This window comes from Eumetopias jubatus, unplaced genomic scaffold, assembly GCF_037043125.1.
Source record: "Eumetopias jubatus isolate StellerSeaLion01/CBP00866 unplaced genomic scaffold, mEumJub1_p1.0 scaffold_4, whole genome shotgun sequence".
Classification (NCBI taxonomy): Eukaryota; Metazoa; Chordata; class Mammalia; order Carnivora; family Otariidae; genus Eumetopias; species Eumetopias jubatus.
The window spans coordinates 53,770,703-53,796,833 of record NW_028274810.1 but is presented as its reverse complement, the minus strand read 5'-3'; the positions used below and the strand labels follow the sequence as shown (position 1 = coordinate 53,796,833).

The 26,131-nt window shown below is 40.8% G+C and overlaps 1 protein-coding gene across 2 annotated transcripts in view; it reads left to right on the top strand.

The window, feature by feature from the left end:
* AK4 (adenylate kinase 4) overlaps positions 1-26,131 on the top strand; it is a 118,692-nt gene that overhangs the window by 74,271 nt on the left and 18,290 nt on the right. For both annotated transcript variants that reach the window (XM_028102495.2, XM_028102494.2), the window contains exon 2: positions 11,744-11,863. In XM_028102495.2, coding sequence (XP_027958296.1) covers positions 11,744-11,863 — 120 coding nt within the window. The remainder of the gene's footprint in view (positions 1-11,743; positions 11,864-26,131) is intronic.

Genomic DNA, 26,131 nt, shown 5'->3' with positions numbered 1-26,131 from the left:
GTATCTACAGATACCAAGTTATTATGTTGTACTCAAACTAATATATGTCTATTTTATCTCAATAAAAAAAATCACATTACAGATTTTTTCATTTCTAATTGCACAATTAGAGGTAAAGAGGTACACATTTATACTTTACATAAATTTGAGTTCGAATTTAAAAGAAAGATCTTTTTACTATTAACCCTTATTTTGACTTAGGGAATGATTGATTATATAGTTCACAGATTCAGATAATGTTAGCTACAATTTGCTGTGGTTAAAACACCAAAAATAATTGTCCCCATGATGAGCTAGATATTGTACCCTAAGGCTAAATGCCAAAGGGCAGGCGCTCCATGTAAAGTCACTGCTCCTCAGGAGAGACATGTGGTCAATGACTTGATCCCCTTGGGGGGTAGGGGGGTCTTGGTCTAAAGGAACAAAGTACAAATAGGATGAAAGGCTTACTTTATAGTTTCAAAGTTTTGTATTATTTTATGTAAAATGAAGTATAAAGCTATTATCTTTGTTACCTTCTTTAGAAATAGTTTACAGTCCTTAATGTCTTGTGATTTATCAAGAAGCTTTTTAGGTAAAGCTTATCTTTGTCACACAGACACCCAGAAGATTCAGCTCAAAAAGAGGTAGCAGATTTTTGGCAGTGTAGCCTAGTATAACCTCTCACTTGGGGTGACTTCCATGTACATACCTGTTAGTGTGAAAATAAGTTGTTTCCTTCATGTCAAACTTTCTGCCTCTTCTGTTAGAGAATATCTTAGAGTCTTCATCTCAGAAATCTGTAAGAGTTGACTCATTCACATTTTGTGGGTGTTTAAGAATGTCAGATAGCTTTAGGAGGAGCAAATATTCACTTGTAGGAACAGATCCTTTCTTGTTAAGAGGTCAGGCTTGGGATCCAAGTGCACCCTGTGGTAAGGATCTTTCTGCACCAGCTTGAATAGACTGAAGCAATAGGTGTGAGAACCACTGACAAAAGGGATGAAATGTCCATTTATGTAGTTAAATCAGATAACAATGTTTTGCTTAATTTAGTAATTTATTTTATGCAGTTATTCAGTGCCAAAGAATTAATATAACATTTAAAGGAAACATTGCTGCCTGTAATTCTTACTGTGTGATTGAGAAGGTTTTTCTGAGTCTTAATGCCTTGAAGTCATGACTCTGGTTACTGGGATTATACAATATAATACAGATAAGATAAGGCAGGGGTGTAGTAAGATGAAAGTTCATCTAATAATCTGTAGGACCTTGGAGACTGGAGGATGGAGAGTTTAAAGATGGGATAGATTGTCATCTCAAGTAAAGTGGTACTTATTTTTAAAAGTAAGATGGTCTCTATCCTCAAAGGCATTATAATATGGTGTGGAGGATTTGTAAATAACCTCACTTAACAAGAAGAGTGAAATGTAGATAGAATAACCACATCTGGTCGTGCAGACTGTGACGTGCACGGGGCGTGGAGCACAGACCCAGGCTTAGAGCCTGGAAGTGGCAGTGTCAGGATTTGAACCTAGGCAGTCTGGCTCTAAAGTGTAAGCTCTTGACCATGACGCGAGGTTCAGACGTTTTTTCATAGCTACCAATAATGTGTCAGAGTGTGATTAAAAAACTATGTTTTTTTGTTGTGAAGGAAAAGAAAGCCTGGCTTTGAACAAGGCCAGTTGAAGGGTGGATACCGGATATCTGAAATGAGTCACTTGAGTCAGGTGCCAAAATGCCTTTCTTCCATAATTTCTGCCTTTAAAGGACTTTGATATCTATTAACAATGATTTTTTGTAAAGCTTGTTTTCTTACTCAAAGAGAGTCATCAAAGTGGTATCAATGATAAACAGTTTATAGAATGAAGATTTTCTTCATTTTGTAACGACTTGAGTGCTAAAATGTTCTTATGAGTGGGGGTGGGGAGGGGGACTATAGAACTTGTAGTTTGCAGAATCACAAAACTACAGTTTATTTCTGACCATGCCTTTAGGGATGTGTGTGTGTGTTGGCATTCTCAGTGACAAAAGTTTTGGAGAGGGGATGATACTGGAAGTGGGCAGTAGTTTCTACTGGTTCTAGGTAGCATTATGAGGAAATCAAGCTCTCCTACAGGGGCTTGTCAGTCAGCATTTTCTAGCTTGAACAATTAAAAGTACATTGAGTAGTTATCTGGTTCTGGTGCTTTAGCCAGGCATCTTGGGAATTTGCTGCTTTGTGGATGTTTGTCCAGCTTTGTCCTCTGTATCCAGTTTGCCTTCACTTTATAGGCAGAACAAAAAGAGGGTATGTATGTAGTGGGCACCTGGGTGGCTCAGTTGGTTAAGCAACTGCCTTCGGCTCAGGTCATGATCCTGGAGTTCCAGGATCAAGTCCCACATTGGGCTCCCTGCTCAGTGGGGAGTCTGCTTCTCCCTCTGACCCTCCCCCCTCTCATGTGCTCTCTCTCTCTCTCTCTCATTCTCTCTGTCTCAAATAAATAAATAAAATCTTTAAAAAAAAAAGAGGGTATGTAGTGCGTATATGTTTCAAAGGATAACAATTGTGTATCTACCACTCAGCCTGAGGGATAAGAATGCCCCCATATGCCCTTTCTCCATTCTCCCAACTGGTTTGCTTTACCATATATTTTTTGCCATATATGCATGTATCCCTCAGCAGTACTTTGGGGAATACACAAGTTTAATTTTGTGAGTTTTAGACTTTTATAAAAATGAGCAGATTCTTTAGGCAAGAAAATTAAACTTTGTTTATTTTTATTTCTGGTTGTGCCGGTAAAAGATAGGACACCATTCCTAGAGCTTGACTTTGTTTTGAAATAGGCCAAGTTGTCAGCTGTTTGATGCCTGGCCAAGCCATTAGAAGCATACAAGAAATAACTTCTGATGCCCCATTGTTTCCCTGACATGGTAGGGAAATGTGCTATAGCATGGCACAGACTATAGTTGCTTCATTAAATATTTTTGAGTGAATGGCTGACTTAGAATAGCAAGGTCAGTGAACTTCACTTAACGATAACTTCCATGTAGTTGTTTTTGATACCTCTTTGTGCAACTGAACTGAATGTGTAAGTCCTCACTGGGAAAGATTCCAGTGTAAATTCTTAATCTTGAATGCAGATAAGTAGTTGAAGTATTTGTACCTAGATCTGATTGTTCTGTCAGGAGTAGCTACCTCTGTTACAAGAGATTGAGTTAGCCCTGGCCCTCTGGGGGATGAATGGAGTTGGAAGGACCAGTTAGTCTTCAAGTGCATATTGAATGAATGTCTGTTTTGAATCAGTGTGCAGAGACAGTGGTATACCAGACAGACATGATCCCCCCTATTGTATGGTGGGGAAGACTGGCATGAGAAATGAAATACAAACCTGATGAGTGCTGCAGAGTGGGAGGACAGGAAATTATATATGATTTGGCGGCGGGGGGTGGGGAGGGAACCTACCCTCATTTGGAGAAGTTGAAGAGGGAAGAGAGGCTTGGGGCTGGAGAGTAGAGATGGAGCACATGGGTGAAGGGAGAAAAGCTACCAGGCTACAGATGTAGGCACGGGCCAGGTCTTGGAAGGACTTAGAAGCCACCAAACGGGCAGTAGATGGAACCCCACTGATGCCAGCTAGGAAGGGATGCAACATGATCAAATGTGCACGTTGGTCCACTCTGGCTGCAGGGTGGAAAACCCATGGCATGAGGTCGTGGGATATGGGGGAACGTAGTATTAGGAGGAAGCTACTGATGATTAAATCATATCTTTTGATCAAAGCCTATCCTTAAAGGTATGGAAATAAGATCAGTTTGAGATTTATACCAGAGGCAAAGTGACATTTAGAATTTCGGTTGCCTAATTACGAGCCCTTTCTTTGTGGCTTTTTATTTTCCAAGGTTAAACGTGGAGTCCTTTGGTTAAACCTCTGCCTTCCATCTCCACATGGACCAGGGATTGCTAAGAACAGAGTGCGCTGGCTATTTCAGAATGGTTCCTTTTCCCCTCCCGCTGTGGAAGCTGGAGGGGATTTTTCTCCAGTATTTATTACTGTGGGACGCTGGTCGAGCTCCTGGAAGCAAATTTCACAATATCGGGGCAGGGGCCCTATGCCTGGGTGTCCTGGAGTTGTTATAGTTCAGGTTTTTTTGCCTAGGTGGTTCCCATTTGTGTCTCTGCTCAGTGACCATGTGACCCCTGTACTTGCCTGTCTGTCCCTCTGATGTGGGGGGCAGTGGTTTGCCCTGTGTCCTCCCTTCTCTCATTGATCCTGATGCAAGAAGACTGGTTTGTTTCTCAGTCTGTTCAACTTTTTCTTCCTGTAAGGACAGAGTGGCTGTTTCCAACCTCCTTACATGCACACCAGTGCACACACTTTTTAAATAATGATTTGTCCATGATTCTGTTCCACTTCTCTCCGAATTAATAAGCTTCTTGAGGTTATTCTTCTATCTGTATCTGTAGTGCCTTACGTGGTGCCTGGCATGTAGTAGGTGCACAGAAAATTTTGGTTGATAAGGGGTGTGTTCCTGAGGAAGAGAATCTTCGCTTGTGGTTCTGAGTGATTAGAGTGACTAGGGTGGACTTGGGGTAAAATGAGGGGTCTCTTACAGGATGCTGGCAGGCTCATTGCACAGCTGATTGGATGTCCTTGCCACCAAACATGTGACATAGTTGTCCTTATGCTGGCACTTTCTGGGTTGGTTATTGAAAAAAGTATGTGCTAAAGAGAGAAAAGATGTTTTCAAATGAAATAAAAGACCTCATTTGCTTTTGCTTAAAGTAGTAATAGCAGTTGAGGTTTGGTCCCATAAGGCTTCATTCCAGTGGTGGATTTTATTGGACTAAAATTGATTATCTTGAAATTTTAATCCTTGCCTTTGTTAAAACAAATCTTTTTGTCTCCAGTGTCCAGAACTAAGGGAGTCTAGTTGACTTTCTGCAATTCTGGACTAGTATTTTCAGGGATAACTTTTCAGTGGTCAGTGGTGAATTAGCTGGCAGATTCAGCATTTTACCAAGTTCATGTAGTTTGTGACCAAACACCTATTTCTGTTTCATAATATATTAATGTGGAACTTTACTGGCAGTGTAAGAGGTTGTATAACTTAATTGTGATAACTGTTGTTTAATTTTTCTTTTTTTTTTAAGATTTTATTTATTTGACAGAGAGCAAGAGAGAACAAGCAGGGGGAGCAGCAGAGAGAAAGGGAGAAGCAGGCTCCCCACTGAGCAGGGAGCCCAACGCGGGGCTTGATCCTAGGACCCTGGGATCACGACCCAAGCTGAAGGCAGGTGCCCAACTGACTGAGCCACTCAGGTGCCCCTGTTGTTTAATTTTTTCTGCCCGACCGAGTGATATTCTATAAAACTTGGCTGTTGAAAGCTTTCATTGGATTCGCACCCAATCCCGGTGTTTAGGCTCTAAGCTCCTATCAGGTTGGTAAAGGGCCTGCCATATAGTAGATACTTAATCAGTATCAGCTGAATGAATACATAGTGGATTCAGAGAGTATGTGAACTACAAAACCAACCAGACCTCATGTTCTCAAGTTAACCCCCTCAGTGAGCAGTGGACCAATTTTCCTCCTCTTTCACGGCAGTAATCTGTTTTTCCTGTGTTGTTTGGAGGTCATTCAGTTTCTGGAATGTTTAAGCTGTCCTGAGTAAGGGACTAATGAATGGATTTTGTACTACCTAAATATCTGTGTCTGTGTATGTGTGTGTGTTCTTGTGGATTTTTCTAAAGAAATGTCATTTGCCAAACTGGCTCTCCTAGTTATTTAGAAAAAAGATAACTTTCTTTTTAACCAGTCTTAATTCATAATATGAGTCTAACATCCTCCCCATTGAGCGGCTGACAATGTTTTGTCATATTTACTGCCCTGAATACAATAAAATCTTTAAAAAAAAAAAAAAAACCCAAACAAAAGCAATAATCTATGTCAGGCAGTTAATATGAAAGTGGTAAACTTTAATGTGAAAGAAATTAAGCCAATAAAAAATAACTTTTCTGTATCCTGGAAGCATAAAATTTAGAGATGACTGACTTAACAGGTAGTCTTAAGTTCTGTATTATCATAAATTTTTAAGCTTGGTATTAAATAGATAACTTACTAGTTAGCCTTAAATTCTAACAATTTGTATATTATCTGATCTAGTTAGAAATTGAAAATACAGGGGTGCCTGGGTGGCTTAGTGGGTTAAGCGTCTGCCTTTAGCTCAGGTCATGATCTCGGAGTGAGCCCCGCATCAGGCTTCCCACTCAGCACAGAGTCTGCTTGTCCCTCTGCCTCTGCCCCCTCCCCCCATGCTCTCTTTCTCAAATAAATAAATAAAATCTAAAAAACAAAGAAATTGAAAATATATATTTCTCAAAGTTACCAAGATTATCTTACTTTAATTTTTGGTAGTAATTGAATGAAATAGGTTAAGATGCACAAAATTTATATTGTTGTACAATAGGTGGAATATTGCTTTTTTTCTAATATATTTAACATAGATGATAATATATATCTATACATATACACATAATTTTGTAATATGTATCATTTTGTAATCTGACGCGTCTTTTTCTTTCTGAGGAAAGTTTTTCCAAGTGTGGACTTAATTATTCGTGTTCTTTTCAGTCTTACAAACACATGATGGATTTTCTTTTTGGTTGTTAGGAAGCTTAAAAAATGCAAAGCTTTTGGCCTATTTTTGGCACTCTAGATGTATTGTTTATTCTTGGAAAACTTCCTGGTGGTTTATGACTTGTGCATGTGCGCATGTGCACATGCACGTGTTTATACACAGTAAGGATTCAAAAGCTCTGTAAGACTATGTGTACCCACAGCCTTTCTTTGGAACACTACTTGAGAAATTGGAGCGGGTATGTGTGTTAGCTAGCATTAGCATTTAATGATACTACTTTCTCTTCCAAGCAAACTGACAAGGGCAGATGAAGGTCCTGGTTTTTGGAATGGGCCCCTGCCTTCTGACCAGTGTTTTATCTCAGTTTGCTATTTTAGTAAGGTTTTCGTTCAGATGCAGATATGCTGTTAAGTCTGTTTTGCTCTGGCTTTTGACCTTTCCAGGTTTTCATTCAGATGGGGATTGAGGGGGGTAGGGTAGAAATTTGATTTTGTATCAGATTAGATGAAATGTTATCTGTCCTGCTCCAGAAAAGATCCAAGGTTGCCAAAAATAGTTGGAAAAAGTATGTTGCACTTAGATCTTTCTCTTACTTAGTAGATTGGATTAAGATGATTCTGGAAGTTTCCCACATAGTTATTTTAAACTTGTCTATGTTGGGTTAACTCAAGGTGATGTGGGTAGGTTGGGTCTGAGGACCCAAAGGGGGTCCTGCAGGAACAGCCAAGAGGGTCTTTGGCTTTGTGCAGGATAGAAATCAGAGGGGAGCTGGTAGAAAGTGAGAGCAGAGTTTATTGAGGATATAGAGAGTACAGATACAGAGTGTCTGGGAGACTCAGAAAGGAAAAGGAGAATAAGTCTCATTTTTGCTTGGGGCCTGGGGTTTTTATTGAGGATGGTGGTGTTGTGTACATGTCCTCTCGGGCATCCGGGAACTGGATAAAACAAGGATGAGTGCTCAGGTGTCCTCTATAAGTCGCTTTTGCCCTGGAGCCAGGAGTCTTGGTGTCAAGGGTTCTGGAGTCAGTGATCTTGGAGAGCCTTCATGACAATCCTGCCCAGTCACCTGTTGTGCTGGATGACTCCAAAGAAGTAATTAACTCCTCGACCTTTACAAGGAGGACATACCTTAAGGCATGTGTAAGGCAGGGGTCTCTGGAGGTCCTAGGAAGAATAGAGGTAGCAAAAAAGCAGTCCTTCCTGGGGTCCCTTCAGTTTCCCTATCTCTAAGGTACTCTCTCAAGGGCCAGAATGCCTTCGAACATCACTTCTGCTTTAGTGCAGTCCCTTGTCTCCTGCTTGGATTGTTGTCACAGGCTCCTTTGCTTTCACCATGCCAACCCAATCCAAATGTCACACCGTTGTGGGCATGTGACCTGTGTACTGACAGAAGGACTCGCACTTAGTTTAATGCTCTGCTGTTGCCATTTAGAGATTTTAAATGCTTTAGCAGGGAGGCTCCATATTTTCATTTTGCACTGGGCCCTGTAAATGAAGTAGCTGGTATTGGCTGTGGGAATGGCATTTCTGAAGCTATGTGTTAAAAAAAAAAATCTTTCAAAGTCCATACTCCTTATCCTATGTGTCTAGCTCTCTCTTTCTCGTGGTATGCTGAAGTTCCAAGCAGCCCCTTGCTTCTGCATCATTGGCTCATGGTATTTCCTTCTCCTCATTTCACCTACTTGACCTGGTTCATTGCTATACATGGTTTAAAATACTGATGAAATAAGACTGAACTGTGAAACCTGACATGGCCACCTCAGGTAGTACTGAATCATACTTTGTCTCCTATCTCCCTTGAAAAAATTGATACTTGGCAGGGTACAGCCATATTTGATCTTGGGATCATGGTTCCATAATAGATATACAGAAAGACAAGATTGATTTATATGTGTGTGTGTTGAGGGGGGTATCCGTCATCTTCAAAGTGTTCATTTATTCGTTCGTTCATTCATTAATTCATTCATTCATGCAACAAATTGTTATGAAGTATCTCATACATGCCAAACTATATACTAAGTACTGAGGATATGGCATTGAACAAAGTATTTCATTTTTTCTGAATGAGCTAATATTCTGGTTGGGGGAGATAGAAAGTGAATTTAAAAATACATCAATCTATAATAATAATAACCTATAATCTATAATCTAATAATATATACAATCTGGAGTTCTAGAAAATGGTGCACAGTAGAATAAGAGACCAGAGGATGATGGGAACATTTTGGGCAAATTGGTGTTATGTCCTTCTGAGTCTTTTCCGATTAAGACATTTCCTACTCTTTCACTGTCTCCTCATGGGATGTTTGGACCCAGTCCACATCTTGGTCTCTCACCTTGGAAGATGTATATTTTTTTTTTAAGATTTTTATTTATTTGAGAGAGAGAATATGAGAGAGAGAGTACATAAGAGGGGAGAGCGGGAGAGGGAGAAGCGGACTCCCCGCTGAGCAGGGAGCCCAATGCGGGCGGGACTCGATCCCAGGACTCCAGGATCATGACCTGAGCCAAGGGCAGTTGCTTAACCAACTGAGCCACTCAGGTGCCCGGAAGATGTATATTTTTTGTTTAAATCTATCTTAAAGTTTGGCAGATGGGACTAAGAGCAGGGCTCTGGGGCTGGCCTGCCCATTGCAGAGTAGGACAGCACCAAACTTGCCAGTTGCTCCAAGTGTACTGACAGTGATTTTTCAGATATAAAACATACATACCATATAGGTATAACCAAGAAAACTGAAAACATATGTTCGCACATAAACCTGCACATGAACATTCTTGTTGCGTTCATTATGCATATTAACCAAAAAGCGGGAATAATGCAGATGCCCATTAACTAATGTGTATAAACAAAATATGGTATATCCATACAATGGGATGATAATATTCAATCATGGAAATGAAGTACTCCTTGAGAACATTATGCTAAGTGAAAGAAACCAGACACAAAATACCACGTATTATATGATTCCATTTATATGAAATGTGCAGAATAGGCAAATCTGTGAAGGCAGAAAGTAGATTAGTAGCTGCAGGGGCTAGGTAGGGGGATGGGGAGCGACTGCTCATGGGTACAGGGTTTCTTTCTGGGGTGATAAAAATGTTCTGAAATTAGGTAGGGGTGATGCTTGCACATTGAGAATGTATTACACATCACTGAGTTGTACACTTTAAGATGGTATTATGGTTTGTGAATTGTATCTCAATAAAGCTGTCATAAAAAATATGGGTATTACTTCCTATCTGAAGGTGAGAATCTTAATGAGGATTCAATGCACTAACACTTTACAAAGTGCTTAAAGTACAGTGCCTGGTATAGTACCTTACCTAGGATGCTAACATAGTATTACTTTGTTAATGATTGTTACTGTTACTCTTCATGAAAGTAACACTGCTTAAATTATCAGTAAGCTGCAACTTTTATTCACTGCTCCCTTTGTAGGTTATTACCTATTACCCAATATAGAGTCAATAAATACTTGTTGAATGGATGTATTTTGTTCATATGCCTGTTTAGCCACATTCGCCAGTGTAGTTGCCTTTTGCTGTTTCCTTCAGCATGTAACTGAATCAGCATCATTGGATATAACTTTGAGCTTCTTGTCCAGTAGTAGTCATCAAATGATATGAAGCGCTTCACAGGGCATATTTCAGTGTTGAAGTTGGAGTTAGGAGTGTGGACTCAGCCTGGGGAAGGAAAGGTTCTACCTTAAATTCACAGTGAAGGTGGGGATGAAGTGATTTTTGAGCTTTTTTCCAGTAACATAATTCTGCTTTATGTTTTTATAAGAATGTCGTTCTTAGTCGTTCATTCTCCTCTCCAGTTCTCTGGAGAGTGGAGGACTTCATCTTGGTTTAAAAAAAAAAAAATCAGTTCCTAGAAATTTAACAAATTTCAACTGATAAATTGTTCTCCTGAACCGACTCAAGAGTTCCACGTATAAGAAATGGTTATTTTAAAATAAGATAGAAGCATTTTTTTTCTCTTAAGTTTTTAAAATTCATATCCTTTTATGAACTTGGCATTCCACTAATAACAATGAGTTGCTTTTACAACCGTGTCAGCAAGGTGCCATTTATTTATATTGAGGTTCATGAAAAGCAGTAAACCTGTTTATATTATCCAGCATTCTTTCTAGAAGACCACTGGAAATGTTTTCCTTTGGTCTGTAAGGAATGGTTGTGTTTCCCAGCTTCCTTTAGTCTTCTGTAAACCATGAACCATGTCATTGATCACATTTCCTTGTTGTCAGAAACTGTTGGGAGACTCAGTGTCTACTTTGTGGCCTTCCTCTGGGAAGTACCAGGATCTCCCGGCTTTTTGTGCACCACCCTCCTTCTGGACTCTTTGTTTCTTGCTTTTATCTTCTTTCTTTCTTTCTTTCTTTCTTTCTTTCTTTCTTTCTTTCTTTCTTTCTTTCTTTCTTTCTTTCTTTCTTTCTTTTCTTTTTTTCTTTAAAAAAGATTTTATTTATTTATTTGACAGAGACACAGCGAGAAAGGGAACACAAGCAGGGGGAGTGGGAGAGAGAGAAGCAGGCTTCCTGGCTGAGCAGGGAGCCCGATGCGGGGCTCCATCCCAGGACCCTGGGACCATGACCTGAGCTGAAGGCAGATGCTTAACGACTGAGCCACCCAGGCACCCCTTCTCTGCCCCATTTATACTCTTTTATTTTTATTTCTGTCTGTGTATATCTTCAAAAGGTGTTTTTATAATTCTTTGGGAGACGGGGCCACTATTTTTTTTTTTAAGATTTTATTTCTTTATTTGACAGAGAGAGACACAGCGAGAGAGGGAACACAAGCAGGGGGAGGGGGAGAGGGAGAAGCAGCCTTCCCCATGGAGCAGGGAGCCCAATGCGGGGCGCGATCCCAGGACCCCAGGATCATGACCTGAGCCGAAGGCAGACCCTTAATGACTGAGCCACCCAGGCACCCCAGGGCCACTATTTTTGAAACCAGTATTTTAAAAATTACCCCAAAAACATCTACCTGTAACTTTCCCTGCATTCCCACAGGGAGGAACGGGAGAGGAGGCAAAACCGTCAGAAAGGAGTTTGTAAGCTTTTTTTTTTTTTTTTGAAAGCTTTTTTGAGTGTTTCTTTTTCCTGTTTTTTTGTTTTGTTTTGTTTTGTTTTGTTTTACTAGGAGTTGGTGATATGGCAAAGCAGTACATAGAGAAAGGTCTTTTGGTTCCAGATCATGTGATCACACGCCTCATGATGTCGGAGCTGGAGAACAGGCGCAGCGAGCCCTGGCTGCTAGATGGTGAGTTGAACCCACCGGTAAGCTGGACTTCTGTGAATAGCTGGTTATGCCCACTCCCTTATCTTCTTACACATTGCAGAATACTTTTTCTTCTCAACTTTCAGTCATTTACTTAAGCATATTCCAATTTGGCAACATGATAGAAACCCACTGTGGTGACGCCATTTCATTTCCCTGTCTCCAGACTGCCATTCCTGGAGCCATTGACTTGAAGCAAACCGTACTGAATTCCCGTTATTGTGCCAGTTCCGATGGTGCTGTTTCCATGACTAAGTTGTCATAAGTATTAACTCACCTTAAATCCGAGGTTCCTTCATTCATAATAGGCCACACAAATGAAAACCACGAGTTACCATTTTTCACTCGTCAGGTTAACAAAGAAAATTTGAAAGTATTTTATTGAGTGTGTAGGAAATAAATACTGTTGAGAGTATAAAACGGGCAACCTTTGGAGGGCAGTTGAGCAATCTTTATACTTCTTGACTCAGCAGTTCCTGCCGTCTTTCTTCCTAAAGATGCCTCATCAAGGTTGTCTTTTTTCAGCATTATTTATAAATAGCAAGACACTGATAACAACCTAAGTATCTGTCATAGGGATGCCTTAAACATTGGTATGTCTGTTAACCAAATAATGTTTACTTCTGTGTTGGCATGGATAGATCTCTAAGATACAGTGTCACATGAAGAAAGCTAGCTGCAGGAGAGTATATGTCATATACTCTTATTTATGTAAACATGGAAGGATGGTATGGTATTACTATATACACATAGAAATACATGCCTAACCTCTCTTTGAAAGGATATTAAAGAAAACTGCTATACCCTTTGATACTGTTTGATTTTTTTAATATGTATTTAAGTAATACCTGGGCCTGATTTAAAGACTCAGTTAGTGGTTCCTAAACTTTTTAGGCGTGTGGGCCCTTTGATGACAGTTGTGCTATTTCACCTAGGAAATGCATGCAGATGCTCACACATAACATATTGCACAATTTTTATTCTCCACGAAGCTGAAATTAAGAATCTTCTACTTTAAGTGTGCCCATTTTTAAAGGGGAAAAAAAAATGGACTGGGTGGATTATTTGTCTTATTCTTAAATAGCAAGATTCCTTGATATAATGAGAATAGAAACTTGATGAACATGCTACTTTCTAGGATCACAAAATGACAGATAATGAGATTTGTCTGTCGGAAACCTCTTTGCATTGCAGAGCAGCTGTGTTTAGTCCACACAAGGCACTCAATCCTATCTTAATTTGGTGAAACTGAAGTTTCAGCAATTTGGGACAGGTGAAACCTTGATGTTTGCCAGCCACAGAGAAGCCCGGGGCATTGTCCTACCTTTAAACTATTGGATTGCCTCTATTTCTCTTTTTTTTTTTTTTTAAAGATTTTATTTATTTATTTGAGAGAGAGAGAATGAGAGACAGAGAGCACAAGAGGGAAGAGGGTCAGAGGGAGAAGCAGACTCCCTGCTGAGCAGGGAGCCCGATGCGGGACTCGATCCCGGGACTCCAGGATCATGACCTGAGCCGAAGGCAGTCGCTTAACCAACTGAGCCACCCAGGCGCCCGCCTCTATTTCTCTTGAAGTCTGGAGCCATGAATGTCCAAAATGACTAATATGGTGGGGTCTTTATTCTATATCAGTGTTTCTGAAAGTATGTAGTGTGCAGTGTTAGTAATAGCTAGACAAGGAAACAGACCTTGTGTCAAGTTAAATATTAAAAATGGCTAGCATTTATTGAGTACTTACCGTGTGCAAGCATTGTTCTGAACACCTGATATTTATTATTTCATTCAATCCCTACAATAACCGTATGAGGTATACACCGTTATCCCCATTTCATAGATGAGAAAACAGAGGCTTTAGGTAACTGTGCAAAGGTAGTGTCAAAGTTAAACAAGTTTTCTCAACTTTAATATGAGAAAGCAATTTAGCTCTTCACAATGCAATTTTTTTTTTTTTAAGATTTTATTTATTTGACAGAGAGAGACACAGCGAGAGAGGGAACACAAGCAGGGGGAGTGGGAGAGGGAGAAGCAGGCTTCCCCGCGGAGCAGGGAGCCCGTTGCGGGGCTCGATCCCAGGACCCCGGGATCATGACCTGAGCTGAAGGCAGATGCTTAACGACTGAGCCACCCAGGCGCCCCTTCACAATGCAATTTAACTCTTCACAGAAGGAGACGTCATGAGACGTCTTCTGCATTTGTTTGATCTTGGGAGTCCCCCACCTTATTCCCAACACCCACTGAGACCCTGCAGGATTTGTTCTGTGGAGCATTCTTTGTGAACTGTTGTTTAACATATATTCCTCACTTTATAGGTGTTCTGAATAGTTGAATATAAATTGGATCATATCTTTCTAGAATTTGGATTTAGAAATTTGGAACTTTTTTCTCATGGGACTAGAGGGAACCGGAAGAGAAAGGCTATTACGGCTTATGGAGGGCGTGTTCTTTGTCATTAGACAGTAATGAATGAAGCTCCTGTTATGTGTCAGAAATTGTTGATAAAATGCTAGAACACTGTCCCTGTTCCTTAAGGGGCTTATATCAGGTGTGTAAAATATTAGTTACTGATGGCGTAATAGAAGCATATATATGTGGTAGGCTGCAGACACAGAGAAGAAAATTATATTTTAGTGGTTGGGGAGGGATTTATGGAAAAGGAGAATAAGTAGAAGAGGTTCCACAGGTTCCCCAGGTTGATGAATGGGGCTTGGAAGGTCGATATTCTCCACCGAGGGGCAGGTGGACTGGGGAAGAGAAGGATGACATAGCTTAGTATTTTCCTGGGCCCTATAAGCAGAGGCCAGCAGGGGAAGTCCTCGAGTGGATGGTGTTTGATTCAGTACAAAGATGGTAGAACTGGACACTGTTGGTTAAAGGGACCATTGAAAAGTTGTTGAGAGTTGATGAAAGGCTATTCTGTTAGCAGCAGAGGAGGGAGTAGGTGCTGGGGTAGAGAGGAGCTGGAGGCTAGAAGCCAAATAAGAGACTGTTGGAATATTTGGACCAAGGGAGTTTCAAAGCCTGAATTTGAGCCATGGCAGTGGAATGGAAAGGAGAGAATGGATCAAAGGGCGAGAACTGACAGGAGCTGTAATGATTGAGGTTAGCTGCTGCAGCCCTGGTGTTTTCTTTTATTGCCTTCCGAGCTTTGAACTTTTTGTGTCTTGGCTGTCATCACCTTCCCTGCACTTCTCTAGGCCACGTTAATTTCTCTAGGTGCCACACATTGACTCACGCAAGGTAGTCCTTGTAATACTTGTGTAGTTATCTACCATGACGGAGAAGCTTTGACGTTGCCACCACTTGACTGTTTTAAATTCTTTCATTGTAAAGCTTGTCACCTTGTTAAGCAAACTTCGTGTAGTTTTAGTAAACTTAAAAATCTGTTTTAAAAAAGGATCATCTAGGATAAACTCCTTTGGAAAGGCGGTTAAGTGTAAGAACCACAAAGCCCAGTTGGGTGCCAGAATACCCGCTGGAATCCCAGCTCTGCCATTTACTGCCGATCTGTGAGCTTGGGCAGATTACCTTACCTCTGTGGGCATTTCATTCCTCATTTTCTAACCGTGGTTAGAAAAGGGTCTGTAAGGATGAAGTAAGTGAATATAATGTAATGTCCTTAGAAGAATGCTTGCCATATAATAAGAGCTCTATAGATAGGATATTTTGTTGTTATTATTTGTTCTGTGGGTTTTTTTTTTTTTTTTTTTGGTGACTACATGAAGTGTTAAGTTCAGAAATAGTTTAAAAAATATTTAGCCATGTGAAGTTGGAAGTCAGTTGTGGTTATGGAATGCTTCCTGTGTTTGCTTTTTCCATAACTTTCCTTCTCAGGGCGAATAAGTGAAGTTCTTTGACATCACAGGCCCGTTTTTAGTGAAGTGCGTCAGTATCCTTGCTGATGTCGTTTGTATCTTTCTCCTTGAAGACCCATCTGGTCACTTTTTCAGTTGTGATTTTCCTTTAAAGCTCTGGAATAAATCCACTTGGCAAAGTGAGGAGTGTTAGGAATGCCTCGTCTGTGTTCAGCCTTTAACTCCTTATGTTACAGGCCACATGCTCTGCGGAGGACATTGCCTGTTGAGTGTGCTAAAGGTGATTGAATGTGAAAAGGTCACGAAAAGAATTCTGGATGACAGATGACTCATCATCTTGGTCCATATGTCTGTAGAGAGGCAACTGCAAATGGTGGGTGGAAACAAACAGAGTGGATGCAAGCCAAGGGAAGCCCAAGGGGGGTTGGTGGATGGGGTGGCCGAGTGCTCAGTGGCTTGGTCAGCTATATCCTTGCTAAAAATAGTTCCGCAGTACCTTACCTTTGCAGTGCACCTTCCAGTTGGGTAAGAAACACTGTTTTATGTGTTGAGTGTGTGTGTGTGTGTGTGTGTGTGTGTGTGTGTATGGGTTTTTTTTCTCTTTCTCTTCCTCTTTAATTTCCTTTGAAGTTTAACGTGTGAGAACAGTTTTAAAAAATAGTTTACTTTAATTTTTAAGACAAATATTCCACTAGAGGAATGGAATGTACTATAAGCCTTCTAATTTTATTATAAAACCATGGTTTTTTTGTTTTTTGTTTTTGTTTTTGTTTTTAGTTTGCTATAAAGAGAGTCTTTACTGCTTACTAGGTGATCTTGAAGTGAAATCGTAGGTAGGGAACAGTAACCATCTCTTTAAAACAAATATAAATTCTTCACTTTTAAAAAAAGGACAGGCAGTTGGATGGGGCCAGTGGGGAGAGGTGTTAGTAATAGAGTTTTTCATTTCTAAATTTGACTGCCAACCTGTGTATTTAAATAGTAAACCTGCAAGTTCTCAAACTCAGTCCTAATTTATCTCCGGGTAACAAGATGTAACAGAGTTGTCTGCCATATGATTTTAGGTGAGGTATCAAAATATTTCAATTTGCTGTCGGAGTTTGGTTTCATAAAAAGAAGCATTCAGTGTTGGCATTATGAGTGGATATAATTTAAACCTTTCATTGGAATAAAGATCCCTTTGGAACGAGAGTCATCCTTTGGTCCATGGTGGTATGTTCCATTTGTGGTTTGGTACAGTGTTGAACACTGCTGCTTTCTGTAGATAATTCTGGGATTTTTATATTTTATGTATGTATGTATGTATGTATTTTAGCAGAAGTCAGAGCTGCTTGAATGTGTGTAGTATTTGTGTGTGTGTTTGTTTTCCCTGAGAGTTAAATGATCTCAGACCTGCGCTATTTCCAAGGTACGTCCTTACGCAGAGCCTTGGGTAAGCAAGTAAAAGGTGGATGCTAGGAAACCGAACTATGTGTGGTAGCCATGTAGCCCTAATAACCTTTTCCAAAATGAGCATCTCTAAGGTTCTGTTGTAAGACAAACTTGACCTTTTTTATCATCTCCTTGGAAGAAGGAATTATAATCCCTGAGACCTATGTTTGACTAAACTTTCTATCATGCTTATTAAATATTCAGATATTCTTAAAAGAAAGGATTTGTAGTCATACCATTAATTTCAGGTTGAATAGTGTACCAGGGGAGAGCACATGACTTCATCAGGGGAAGGTAGGCAAAAAGAAGAAACGGTGTCTGTATCTGCTTTAAATACAACTAAACAGTAATAATATTGGTTGAGTTGCAGAGGAAAAGACCATTGCCCAGCAGGGTTAGGTTATGAAGAGTCATGTTGGAAACACCTGACTTGAAACTGAGCACACTCTAATCTTGTGATATACCTTATCCAAAGTGTGGAGCCCGTTCAGACTTTATATCTAGCTATTGATTCCATTAAAGCTGCTGCAACCTCTTTGTTAATGGTCCCAGGCGATTGTGCAAATTGCTTTTGGTTCTAAGTATTCATAATTTTTCCTATAACTGAGCACCATCTCTGTGCTGGGCACTACCAAGACACCACAGTAGAGCAAGGGGCATAGTGGGTGGGACCAGCCCCTGTGGCATTGAGGATCTAGTGGTGATTCAGCCTCTTCACTTCCCTGGCAGCGAGGATTGTCTTTGATTTCTGTGATTTAAATCCAAACTTTAAAGAACCTCGTTTTTTATCCTATGACTTTCCTACATTCAGTGTCATTGGTGTCTGTATGAGCTCAGAGGATCTGACTGAAGATGGTAAAGCCTTGGGTCTCTTCTCTTGTTCATTTGGTTGGATTCTTTCCTGAGACTCTTTCCCCGTGTCCATTTCTGGTGGCTTTCTTCTGATTGATTTGACTGCTGCTTTGGGATGGGGAACAATTTTAATATAGTAGGCAGCCCTGACTTTGTTTATTCGCTCTGTGATTTTGGAGAATGACTAGATTTTAATAAGGGCCATATGGAAAACATATGTATACAGATATTTGAACACACCCTAGAAGAACATGGTTCAGAGATCAAAACACAGATTGAGTATACAGTTTTTGTGTGTCCCTGTGAGCTTGGCGTTGGTCTGTCTGAGGCGGGGATGGCATACTTTCTGGGCTCAGTCCAGGAGGGGCAAATGCAGCATAAGCACTTGCAGTCTAGGACCCTGGGAGTCCCAGTGGAGGGGGTGAAAGGTGAGAGGTAGCACCGAGGAGAAAGGAACTGACCCTATCTTAGGGGTGAGGGGGGCAGCTGTTAGGAAGGCTTCCTGGAGAAGGTGACACCAAGAGCTAAATTTTGAAAGTGAGAATAAAAGCACCTTCTAGATGGAGGGAGCATCATCTGCAAAAGGTATAGAGGCTTTAAACAACGGGATGTGTTCTGGAAACCACGGGTAATTGGATAGTCCTAGAGCTTGAAAATAGCATACAAGATCAGAAAAGTGGGTGAGGGCAAAAGTTAAACACTTCACGAAATTCAAAAGGAGGGCATTGAATGAACATCAAAGTTAATATTAGAAATGAGTTAGAAGGAAGTTTAAAATTTAAAACTTCAAGTTTGAAAGAATAACTTATTTTTTAACTTTCTAACCAACAATTTAAAATTAGCTAGACTTTGTTTTTTGTTTGTTTTGCTTTGTTTTTAAGGGGGCTCTACGCCCAGTGTGGGGGCTTGAACTCATGACCCTGAGATCGAGTCAATGCGCTACTGACTGAGCCACCCAGGCACCCCTAAAATTAAGTAGATTTTACTTAAATTAGTAAAATTTAATTTGCCTTAAATTTAGATCTACTTTAGATATTAAACTAGGATTTCTCTCCATTTGGGCATGTCTCGTACACTTTGAGGTACACTTAGCCCATTTGCTATTGCCACTTAATTAGAAGTCTATAAAGTAAGGCACAGGGATGAAACGGTCTCCTAATTTTAGATGGTAGGAGAGCCTGCTTCCCTAATTTATGAAACAGGTATCTTGGGAATTGAATGAACCGTGAATATTCATTGCAAAGCTTCATCCAAAGCGTCTGAGGCACACTTTGCTAGTTTAATAATGAAGCAATTACTGGGCATTTAGTATACACAAAGCACCATACTGAGAAAACAGTAATGTGGTAGAAAAAGCACGGACTTAAAACTCCTACCTGAATATTGTTATGTAATTTATTAACTGTGTAGTCTTGAGCAAGCAGACTTACCTTTTTTGGATTCTTTCTCCTCATCCGTAAAATAGTACATATGGCGTAGGTTTGCGAGGATTGGCTAACAAATGTAAAACTCTTAGCAGAATCCTGAAACATAGTAGGTGGTCAGATGGTAGTTATGTGTTATTATCGATGTTGTATAGACATACAAACACATACCGACACTGACATAGAACTTAGAATTTCATTAATAAATGGCTGAGAAACTTAAAAATGTCATTTTAATAAGTAAAGATCATCATCTAAAACTCTTATTAATTGTCCTATCACTAATAAGAGAAACCCAGATTTTGGAAAGATGAAAAAGTTGATTAGGGTAAAAAGGAGAATAAGATGTGGAAAAATACAGGGAATTTTATCTTTTTAAACTGTCCTTATAAAAATGATACATGATTACTGTAAACATTCAAGCCATATGGAAAAATATGAAGAAAAGCAACTAGTCACCTAAAATCCCCCTAGCCAGAACTAATCAGGGTTAACAGGTGAAAACCCATCATTCTAGAGACCACCTCATGCACATAATGCACCTAGAAATGTGTAAGAATGGCACCATACTTCATGTACTTTTTAAAAGTATTTAATTTTCCTCAAAATTTCACAATAGCAAAGCTAAAGTGAACCTGAAGGAATTAGTACTGAATTTGAGAAATCTTTCTTCATCACCAGGGATATTAATTCTTCTGGGAGCTCTTTAAGATTATGAAAGCCATTAAGAGATTGACATATTTGTTTTTTTATTTCATGTTTCAGATTGAGACAGAGAGATACTGTCTTTCTGCAGTGAACAGTAAGAGGATTCATGTACTTATACTTCCTCCCACCTCTTCTCCCCTCCCTCTGTCTCAATTTTCATCAGTTTTTGTTGGGAAAATCTATTATAAATTTTCTTCTGTAACTTGAATTTCCTAGTTGTTGTTGTTGCTTTTTTTTTTTTCTTGTCGTACATCTAAAAGATGTAAATGGATTCTGGGCTCTGATTTTGTTACCCATTGCCACGTCTCTGTTCCTTTTATTTTGATTAATCTTTTGGTTATATCTCTGAATAGACTAGAAACCATCAAATTACACACTTTAAATGAGTGAATTGTTCGGCATGCGAATTTTATCTGAATAAAGCTGCACTGCTTTTAACCACGGCTTTTCCCTTGGTCATTACCTTGGCTGGATTGTTGGATATTGTCCCCTCTCTCTCCTCTCCCTCCCTCACAGCAGAAGGCTCGCGAGGTGCTGTGCTCCCTGAGTTCTCCTGTGAGAATGTCTGCTCCTCTGTCCGCAGCTCAGCTGGCCGTGATATTCCCGGACGGTCCTGTGTCCTTCAGAACCTTGCAGCCATTGTTCCATCTTCTTCTGGCCCAGGTTATTGCCCTGGAAAGCCCTAAGGCCAGTCTGATGTCCCCCCCCCCTTTTTTTTTTTAAGATTTTATTTATTTATTTGAGAGAGAGACAGATAGTGACAGAGATAGCTAGAGAGAGCACAGTCAGGGAGCAGAGGGAGAAGCAGGCTCCCGCGGAGCAGGGAGCCCGACACGGGGCTCCATCCCAGGACCCCTGGGATCATGACCTGAGCCGAAAGCAGATGCTTAACCGACTGAGCCACCCAGGCGCCCCTGACTTTTCCCCTTTTTTGAAGATGATTTTTTTTTCTTCCTGTATAGACTTCCTGAGAAATAGTTTCCTCATACTTGAAGTAAATAGAGTATCTCCGTGTTGTCTTTCGTCCTCCCTCCTGTATGTAGTGTGTCCTTTTGATCCCCAGTTCCTACCTTTCAGGGAGGTACTCCTGTGTTACATCTTTTTTGTCCTTCAGCTCAGTTTTTCTATTTCAAGAACACCAGTTATATCAGATGTTATATTGAATCGTCTTTGTCCTTATCATATTTTGTTTAAATTTTTCGTTCTTTTATGTTTCCTTTCTCCATATATGTTCAGATCTCTCTTCTTGAGGGTAGGGGAGAGCCAAACTGTGTTTCTATTTCATAACCACTTCAGAATCTCTTTACTTTTATGTGCTGGGTGTGCTAATGATGCAGGGCCTTTGCACTTACTGTTTCCTCTGCCTGCAATGCTGTGCCTCTAGACTGTCATGAGGATTGCTTCATTCAGATCTCTACTCAGATATCCCTTCCTTGCTGGGTCCTTGCTCTACCATCCTGTCTACCCATTTCATTCTTTCTTCTTACCTTATAATGTGACTTAACGGATTTATCTGCATATTTGATATTTTGTACCTTCCTATATGCACAGTTGTGTTTGACACATAGAAAAAGCTTATAAATACATGTCTGATGATAGAGGGGTCTCACCTGCAGCCAGTAGCTGAGTCTCCATAGGGGATACTGGGACTCGTTTTTTTATTTGGGGTAAAAATACGGGCCTATGGTGCAATCGTTTACAAATTCCTTTTGTCTCAATTGGGATATAGTGGGGCCTGTTTTCCCCTAATTTATATAGAGACTTAGGTTCAAAGAACAAGTAAACAGAATTCTTTTTTTTTTCATCTTCTTTTTCTTTTTTCTTAACATATGTTGCATTATTTGTTTCAGAAGTACAGATCTGTGATTCAAAAGTCTTGCACAATTCACAGCGCTCGCCATAGCACATACCCTCCCCAATGTCTATCACCCAGCCACCCCATCCCTCCCACCCCCCACCACTCCAGCAACACTCAGTTTGTTTCCTGAGATTAAGAATTCCTCAAATCAGTGAGGTCATATGATACATGTCTTTCTCTGATTGACTTATTTCACTCAGCATAACACCCTCCAGTTCCATCCACGTCATTGCAAATGGCAAGATCTCATTCCTTTTGATGGCTGCATAATATTCCATTGTAGTAAACAGAATTCTTAAGTAGAAGAGCCTTTAAGCAAAGGATTTACAGTGAACTGCTTCTTCCGCAAGGTAGTATATATCTTCCTTTACTGGGAAAAGGGCTCCATAGTTCTAGTATAATTTGTTTAAGAACAGAGGTTATAAGCCATGAGTTTCATCTATATCCTTAGACAGGAAAAATCATTACACTGATGCCAGAGGATCTCAACACCACTTGGAGATTTCCCCAAGAATCCCTACCTAATAGAATTCATCTTTTATTTCACTAAGCCACTTTGAAGATCCCAATTTATGGTTTAAAACCAGATTTTCTGTAGTATCTATCTTCCATCAATGGATCCCTAAGTAGTGATGATAGCATATCTAGGTTTTTAAATCATCTACTACTCCTGGAGAGCAGGACCTACTTATTGCCAATCTAGGATAAACTCTAGGATATATAATAGAAGAGTTCCAAGTGTCCCTGGAAGTTTTCAGTGAGCAGGCAGGAGGTCCCAAGCTCTCAGCTCAGTGGGAAATGTGGGACTCACAAAGTGATATGATGAAGCTTAAGCTCTGTTTGCGAACATCTGGAGCACAGCTGTGTCTTATTCTTCTCACCATCTGTTAATAAAAACTGGATGAAGTGGAATATGGAGGTCTTGGATACACGTACAAATATTGTGCAAACAGATAAGGTAATTATAAGATGTAAGACAGAAAAGGCCTTCATAAACAAGGTTTCGACGGTGACTAATTTTAAGTTGCTACTGAGGCTTCTGGTTGGTGGTATGAATAGTTTGAGTGCCCCTGGGTTAGGGAAGACTATGGAAGAATAACTGCCTGCTTTCAACTTTAATCATCCAGTGATTAATTGTGATGGACAATGGCTTGCATATTTGTTACTTGGTTCTTGCTTTCCCAACAACCAGGAAGAGATGGGTGCTCAGAAGCAACCATGTTGGCTCCAGATCTTAATGGATGTAGGCAGGGGGCCTGGTGTTGGGTGGCCTTTTCACAAGCTGCCAATCCCAGGCGGATGTTGGAAGTTGCCCTGCAAAACTGCCCTTTTATTTTCATCACACGGAGAGGGCTTGCTTTTCTTCCTGGGAATGTGGTGGTGGACTCTGGCTCTGCGCCCGTCCTCTGGAGTAAAGGCACTCCAAATTAGAAAAACAGAAGTGTCCCAGTTCTTTCTTTCCTTGTTGCTGTGGCACCTCCTGCTTCGGCTGCCCTCCCTCAGGCTCTTGGCATGGCTCAGAGGAGCAGGTGCCAAGGCCCAGTGGCCGGCACTGCTGGGAACGTACCGGGTCAGGGATTTAGCGACATCTTCCTGCGCATGGTGAATCTTTTTTTGGATGGGGGTGGGGGGTGTCTAAAAAATAACCTGTAGGCACCATAATTAGTAGTATATAGCATGACGAATTTTGGGAGAAATTTAACTACATAGAATTTAAGCTTTCAACATGGATTGGCTATTTGATTCAGCAGGGCATAGCAGCTTTTCTAGGCTGGGTTAAGAGACGAGGGAGAGGGATAGCTTAGTCTGGAAGCACGAAGTAGGTTTTCTATACTCCTGGTGAGAAGCTGTGTGATGAGCAGTCTCATGTGTAGTTAAAGGGAGGAGAGCAAACTCCGTGCATAAGTGGGTTCTTTATTTTACTTTACTGATTGGATTTTCTGGTTTCCTCAACAATTAGTGGAATTTATTCACTTGGATTGGGTTATCTAAGGAAGCTGGAATTCCACTTTAGTCATTTAGAAAGCATGTCTTTGAGGATTACTTTTAGTAAAAATAAAAGCAGACCAAAAATTTACTGCAGCTCTCTCTAAATCGAAGAATCATTCATGCTGCCACCTGTTGACAGAACTTGAGTGTGCATCTAGTCCACTTGGTCAGTAACCCCTGCCTACCAGGAATACCATATCCACGTGAAATCTGACTGTATCCGGGGCACTTAGGGAATAAACACAGCCCCAGCCCTCAAGGAGCTCGTAATTTTTAATAGGGGCTACAAGCAAGCATGTTTAAAGAGGAATACACACCCACAGCTAGAATGGCCCACCAGTGTAACCATAGCTTGTCTAGTCTAAATCACTTAGTCAGAATGTACTTAAATATGTATGTCATCTAAGTACTTTCATGTTGAGAATGGCTATTCTTATTTAGATGCAGATTTTCAGGGCGCCTGGATGGCTCGGTTGGTTAAGCGTCTGACTCCTGATTTCGGTTCAGGCCATGATCTCATGATCTCATGATTTCAGCTCAGTTCATGATTTCAGGGTTGTGAGATTGAGCCCCACATTCGATCTCTCTCTCCCTCTCTATCTGATCCCCCCACCCCCCACCCACGTGCTTTCTCTCTTAAAAAAAAAAAAGATACAGCTCTTCCATTACAAGATTTCCGTGGATCATGCTTTTAAGTTCCATACACCTGCTAATTATTTATTTCCTTTCAAATCCCAGTCTCCTAGCAGTTTGAGGTACCAAGGAATTGAATCTCATACTGTGAGTAGATCTTAGAAGAGAAGGCAGATCAGTGGGTATCAAATGTTAACTAAATGTATTAAAGAGCAAAATACCCACATTTTCCCTCACCAGAGTCAAAATGAACATCTCATGCCCTGATACAGGGACATTCTTGGCTGATAATCAGTTTCCACTAGGCTTCATATTGTGCTCCTTTGACATTTAAAAAATATGTGTGGCTGGATAATGACACTCTGCTAAAAATGGTTGAAAATGTGCTGGTCAGACTGCACCTTATCTGGCAGTCTGTTCTTGGCAGCTGATGGATGTGAGAATTACATCTGAATTACTTTGATTTGCTCAGCCCAACTTGAGACGCTGTTGTAAATCACTTCAAAGGATGCTGCCTTTTAGGACACCATTTCATATTGGATGCCCTGAAGTCCTAAATTAGGGTATGTAGGCTGAAGCATGTTCATATTTTGAGAGTCTTGTAGATAGAGCTGGAGCCTTTGCTTTATGCCTGACCAGGGTGGGAGAGAGCCCCTCTCCAGTACCTGTGATTCCCCCCAGGCCTGGGACTCTGCACCCCAGACTTCAGTGAGAGCCCCAGCCCATTGCCGGGGCCTTTGGGAGGTCTTTGTGACACCTTCAGAGACTAGGACACCACACCTGCCCTGGAAATTACACTATTTGAAGCTCGTAACTTCCAGCTGTGCCTTTTGTGTCTGTGATGCTCGGCTATCAAGGGAAAGGTAAGTCATCGCTCGGTGTCCTTTTTCCTTCTTTATCCTCTTCTCTTTCTCTGTTACTGATTCCCCTCTTCCTTCCCCCGAATTCTTTACTTTTCCGCTGTACCCTCTGCGATCCTCTTTCCTTATAACCTTCTCCACCTTCCCCACTACACTTCTCTGACTCCTTGCAGAATACTCTCTCTACCTTCTGCCTTAAAGAAAACCTGGGTCTCCCTTAGGGATGCGACCTTCTTGTCCCTTCTGTTACAGAGGAGTCCTGTTCTCCCAACGTGAACGCAGAGTGTTGGGCGATGGTGAGGGGACTAGTCTGTCTCCCCACTGCTCCTTCCATCCTTTCATAAAAGCTCAGGCTTGTCTTTATCCTTCGTGTCTTTCTTGTTATCAAACTTGCTTTCTGTCCTTTAACCTCCAGTCCCACATTGCCTCATTTTTCCCCAGTGTTGGCTCTTTGCCCCATTTACCACTCCTCCCCCCCAGCCGTTTATACCACGTGCCAGCCACTGTGCTGGGATTTACATACACTAATTTGCTTATTCCTCACAACTTTCTGAACTGGACATTACCAGGCTCATTTTATAGTGCAGAGAAGTGGGTAACCAGGGTCAGAACGTGCGTAGGTGGCATAACTGTGGGTCAAACCCAGGCAGTTTGTCTCTGGAGCCTATATTCCTCTCTGCTAA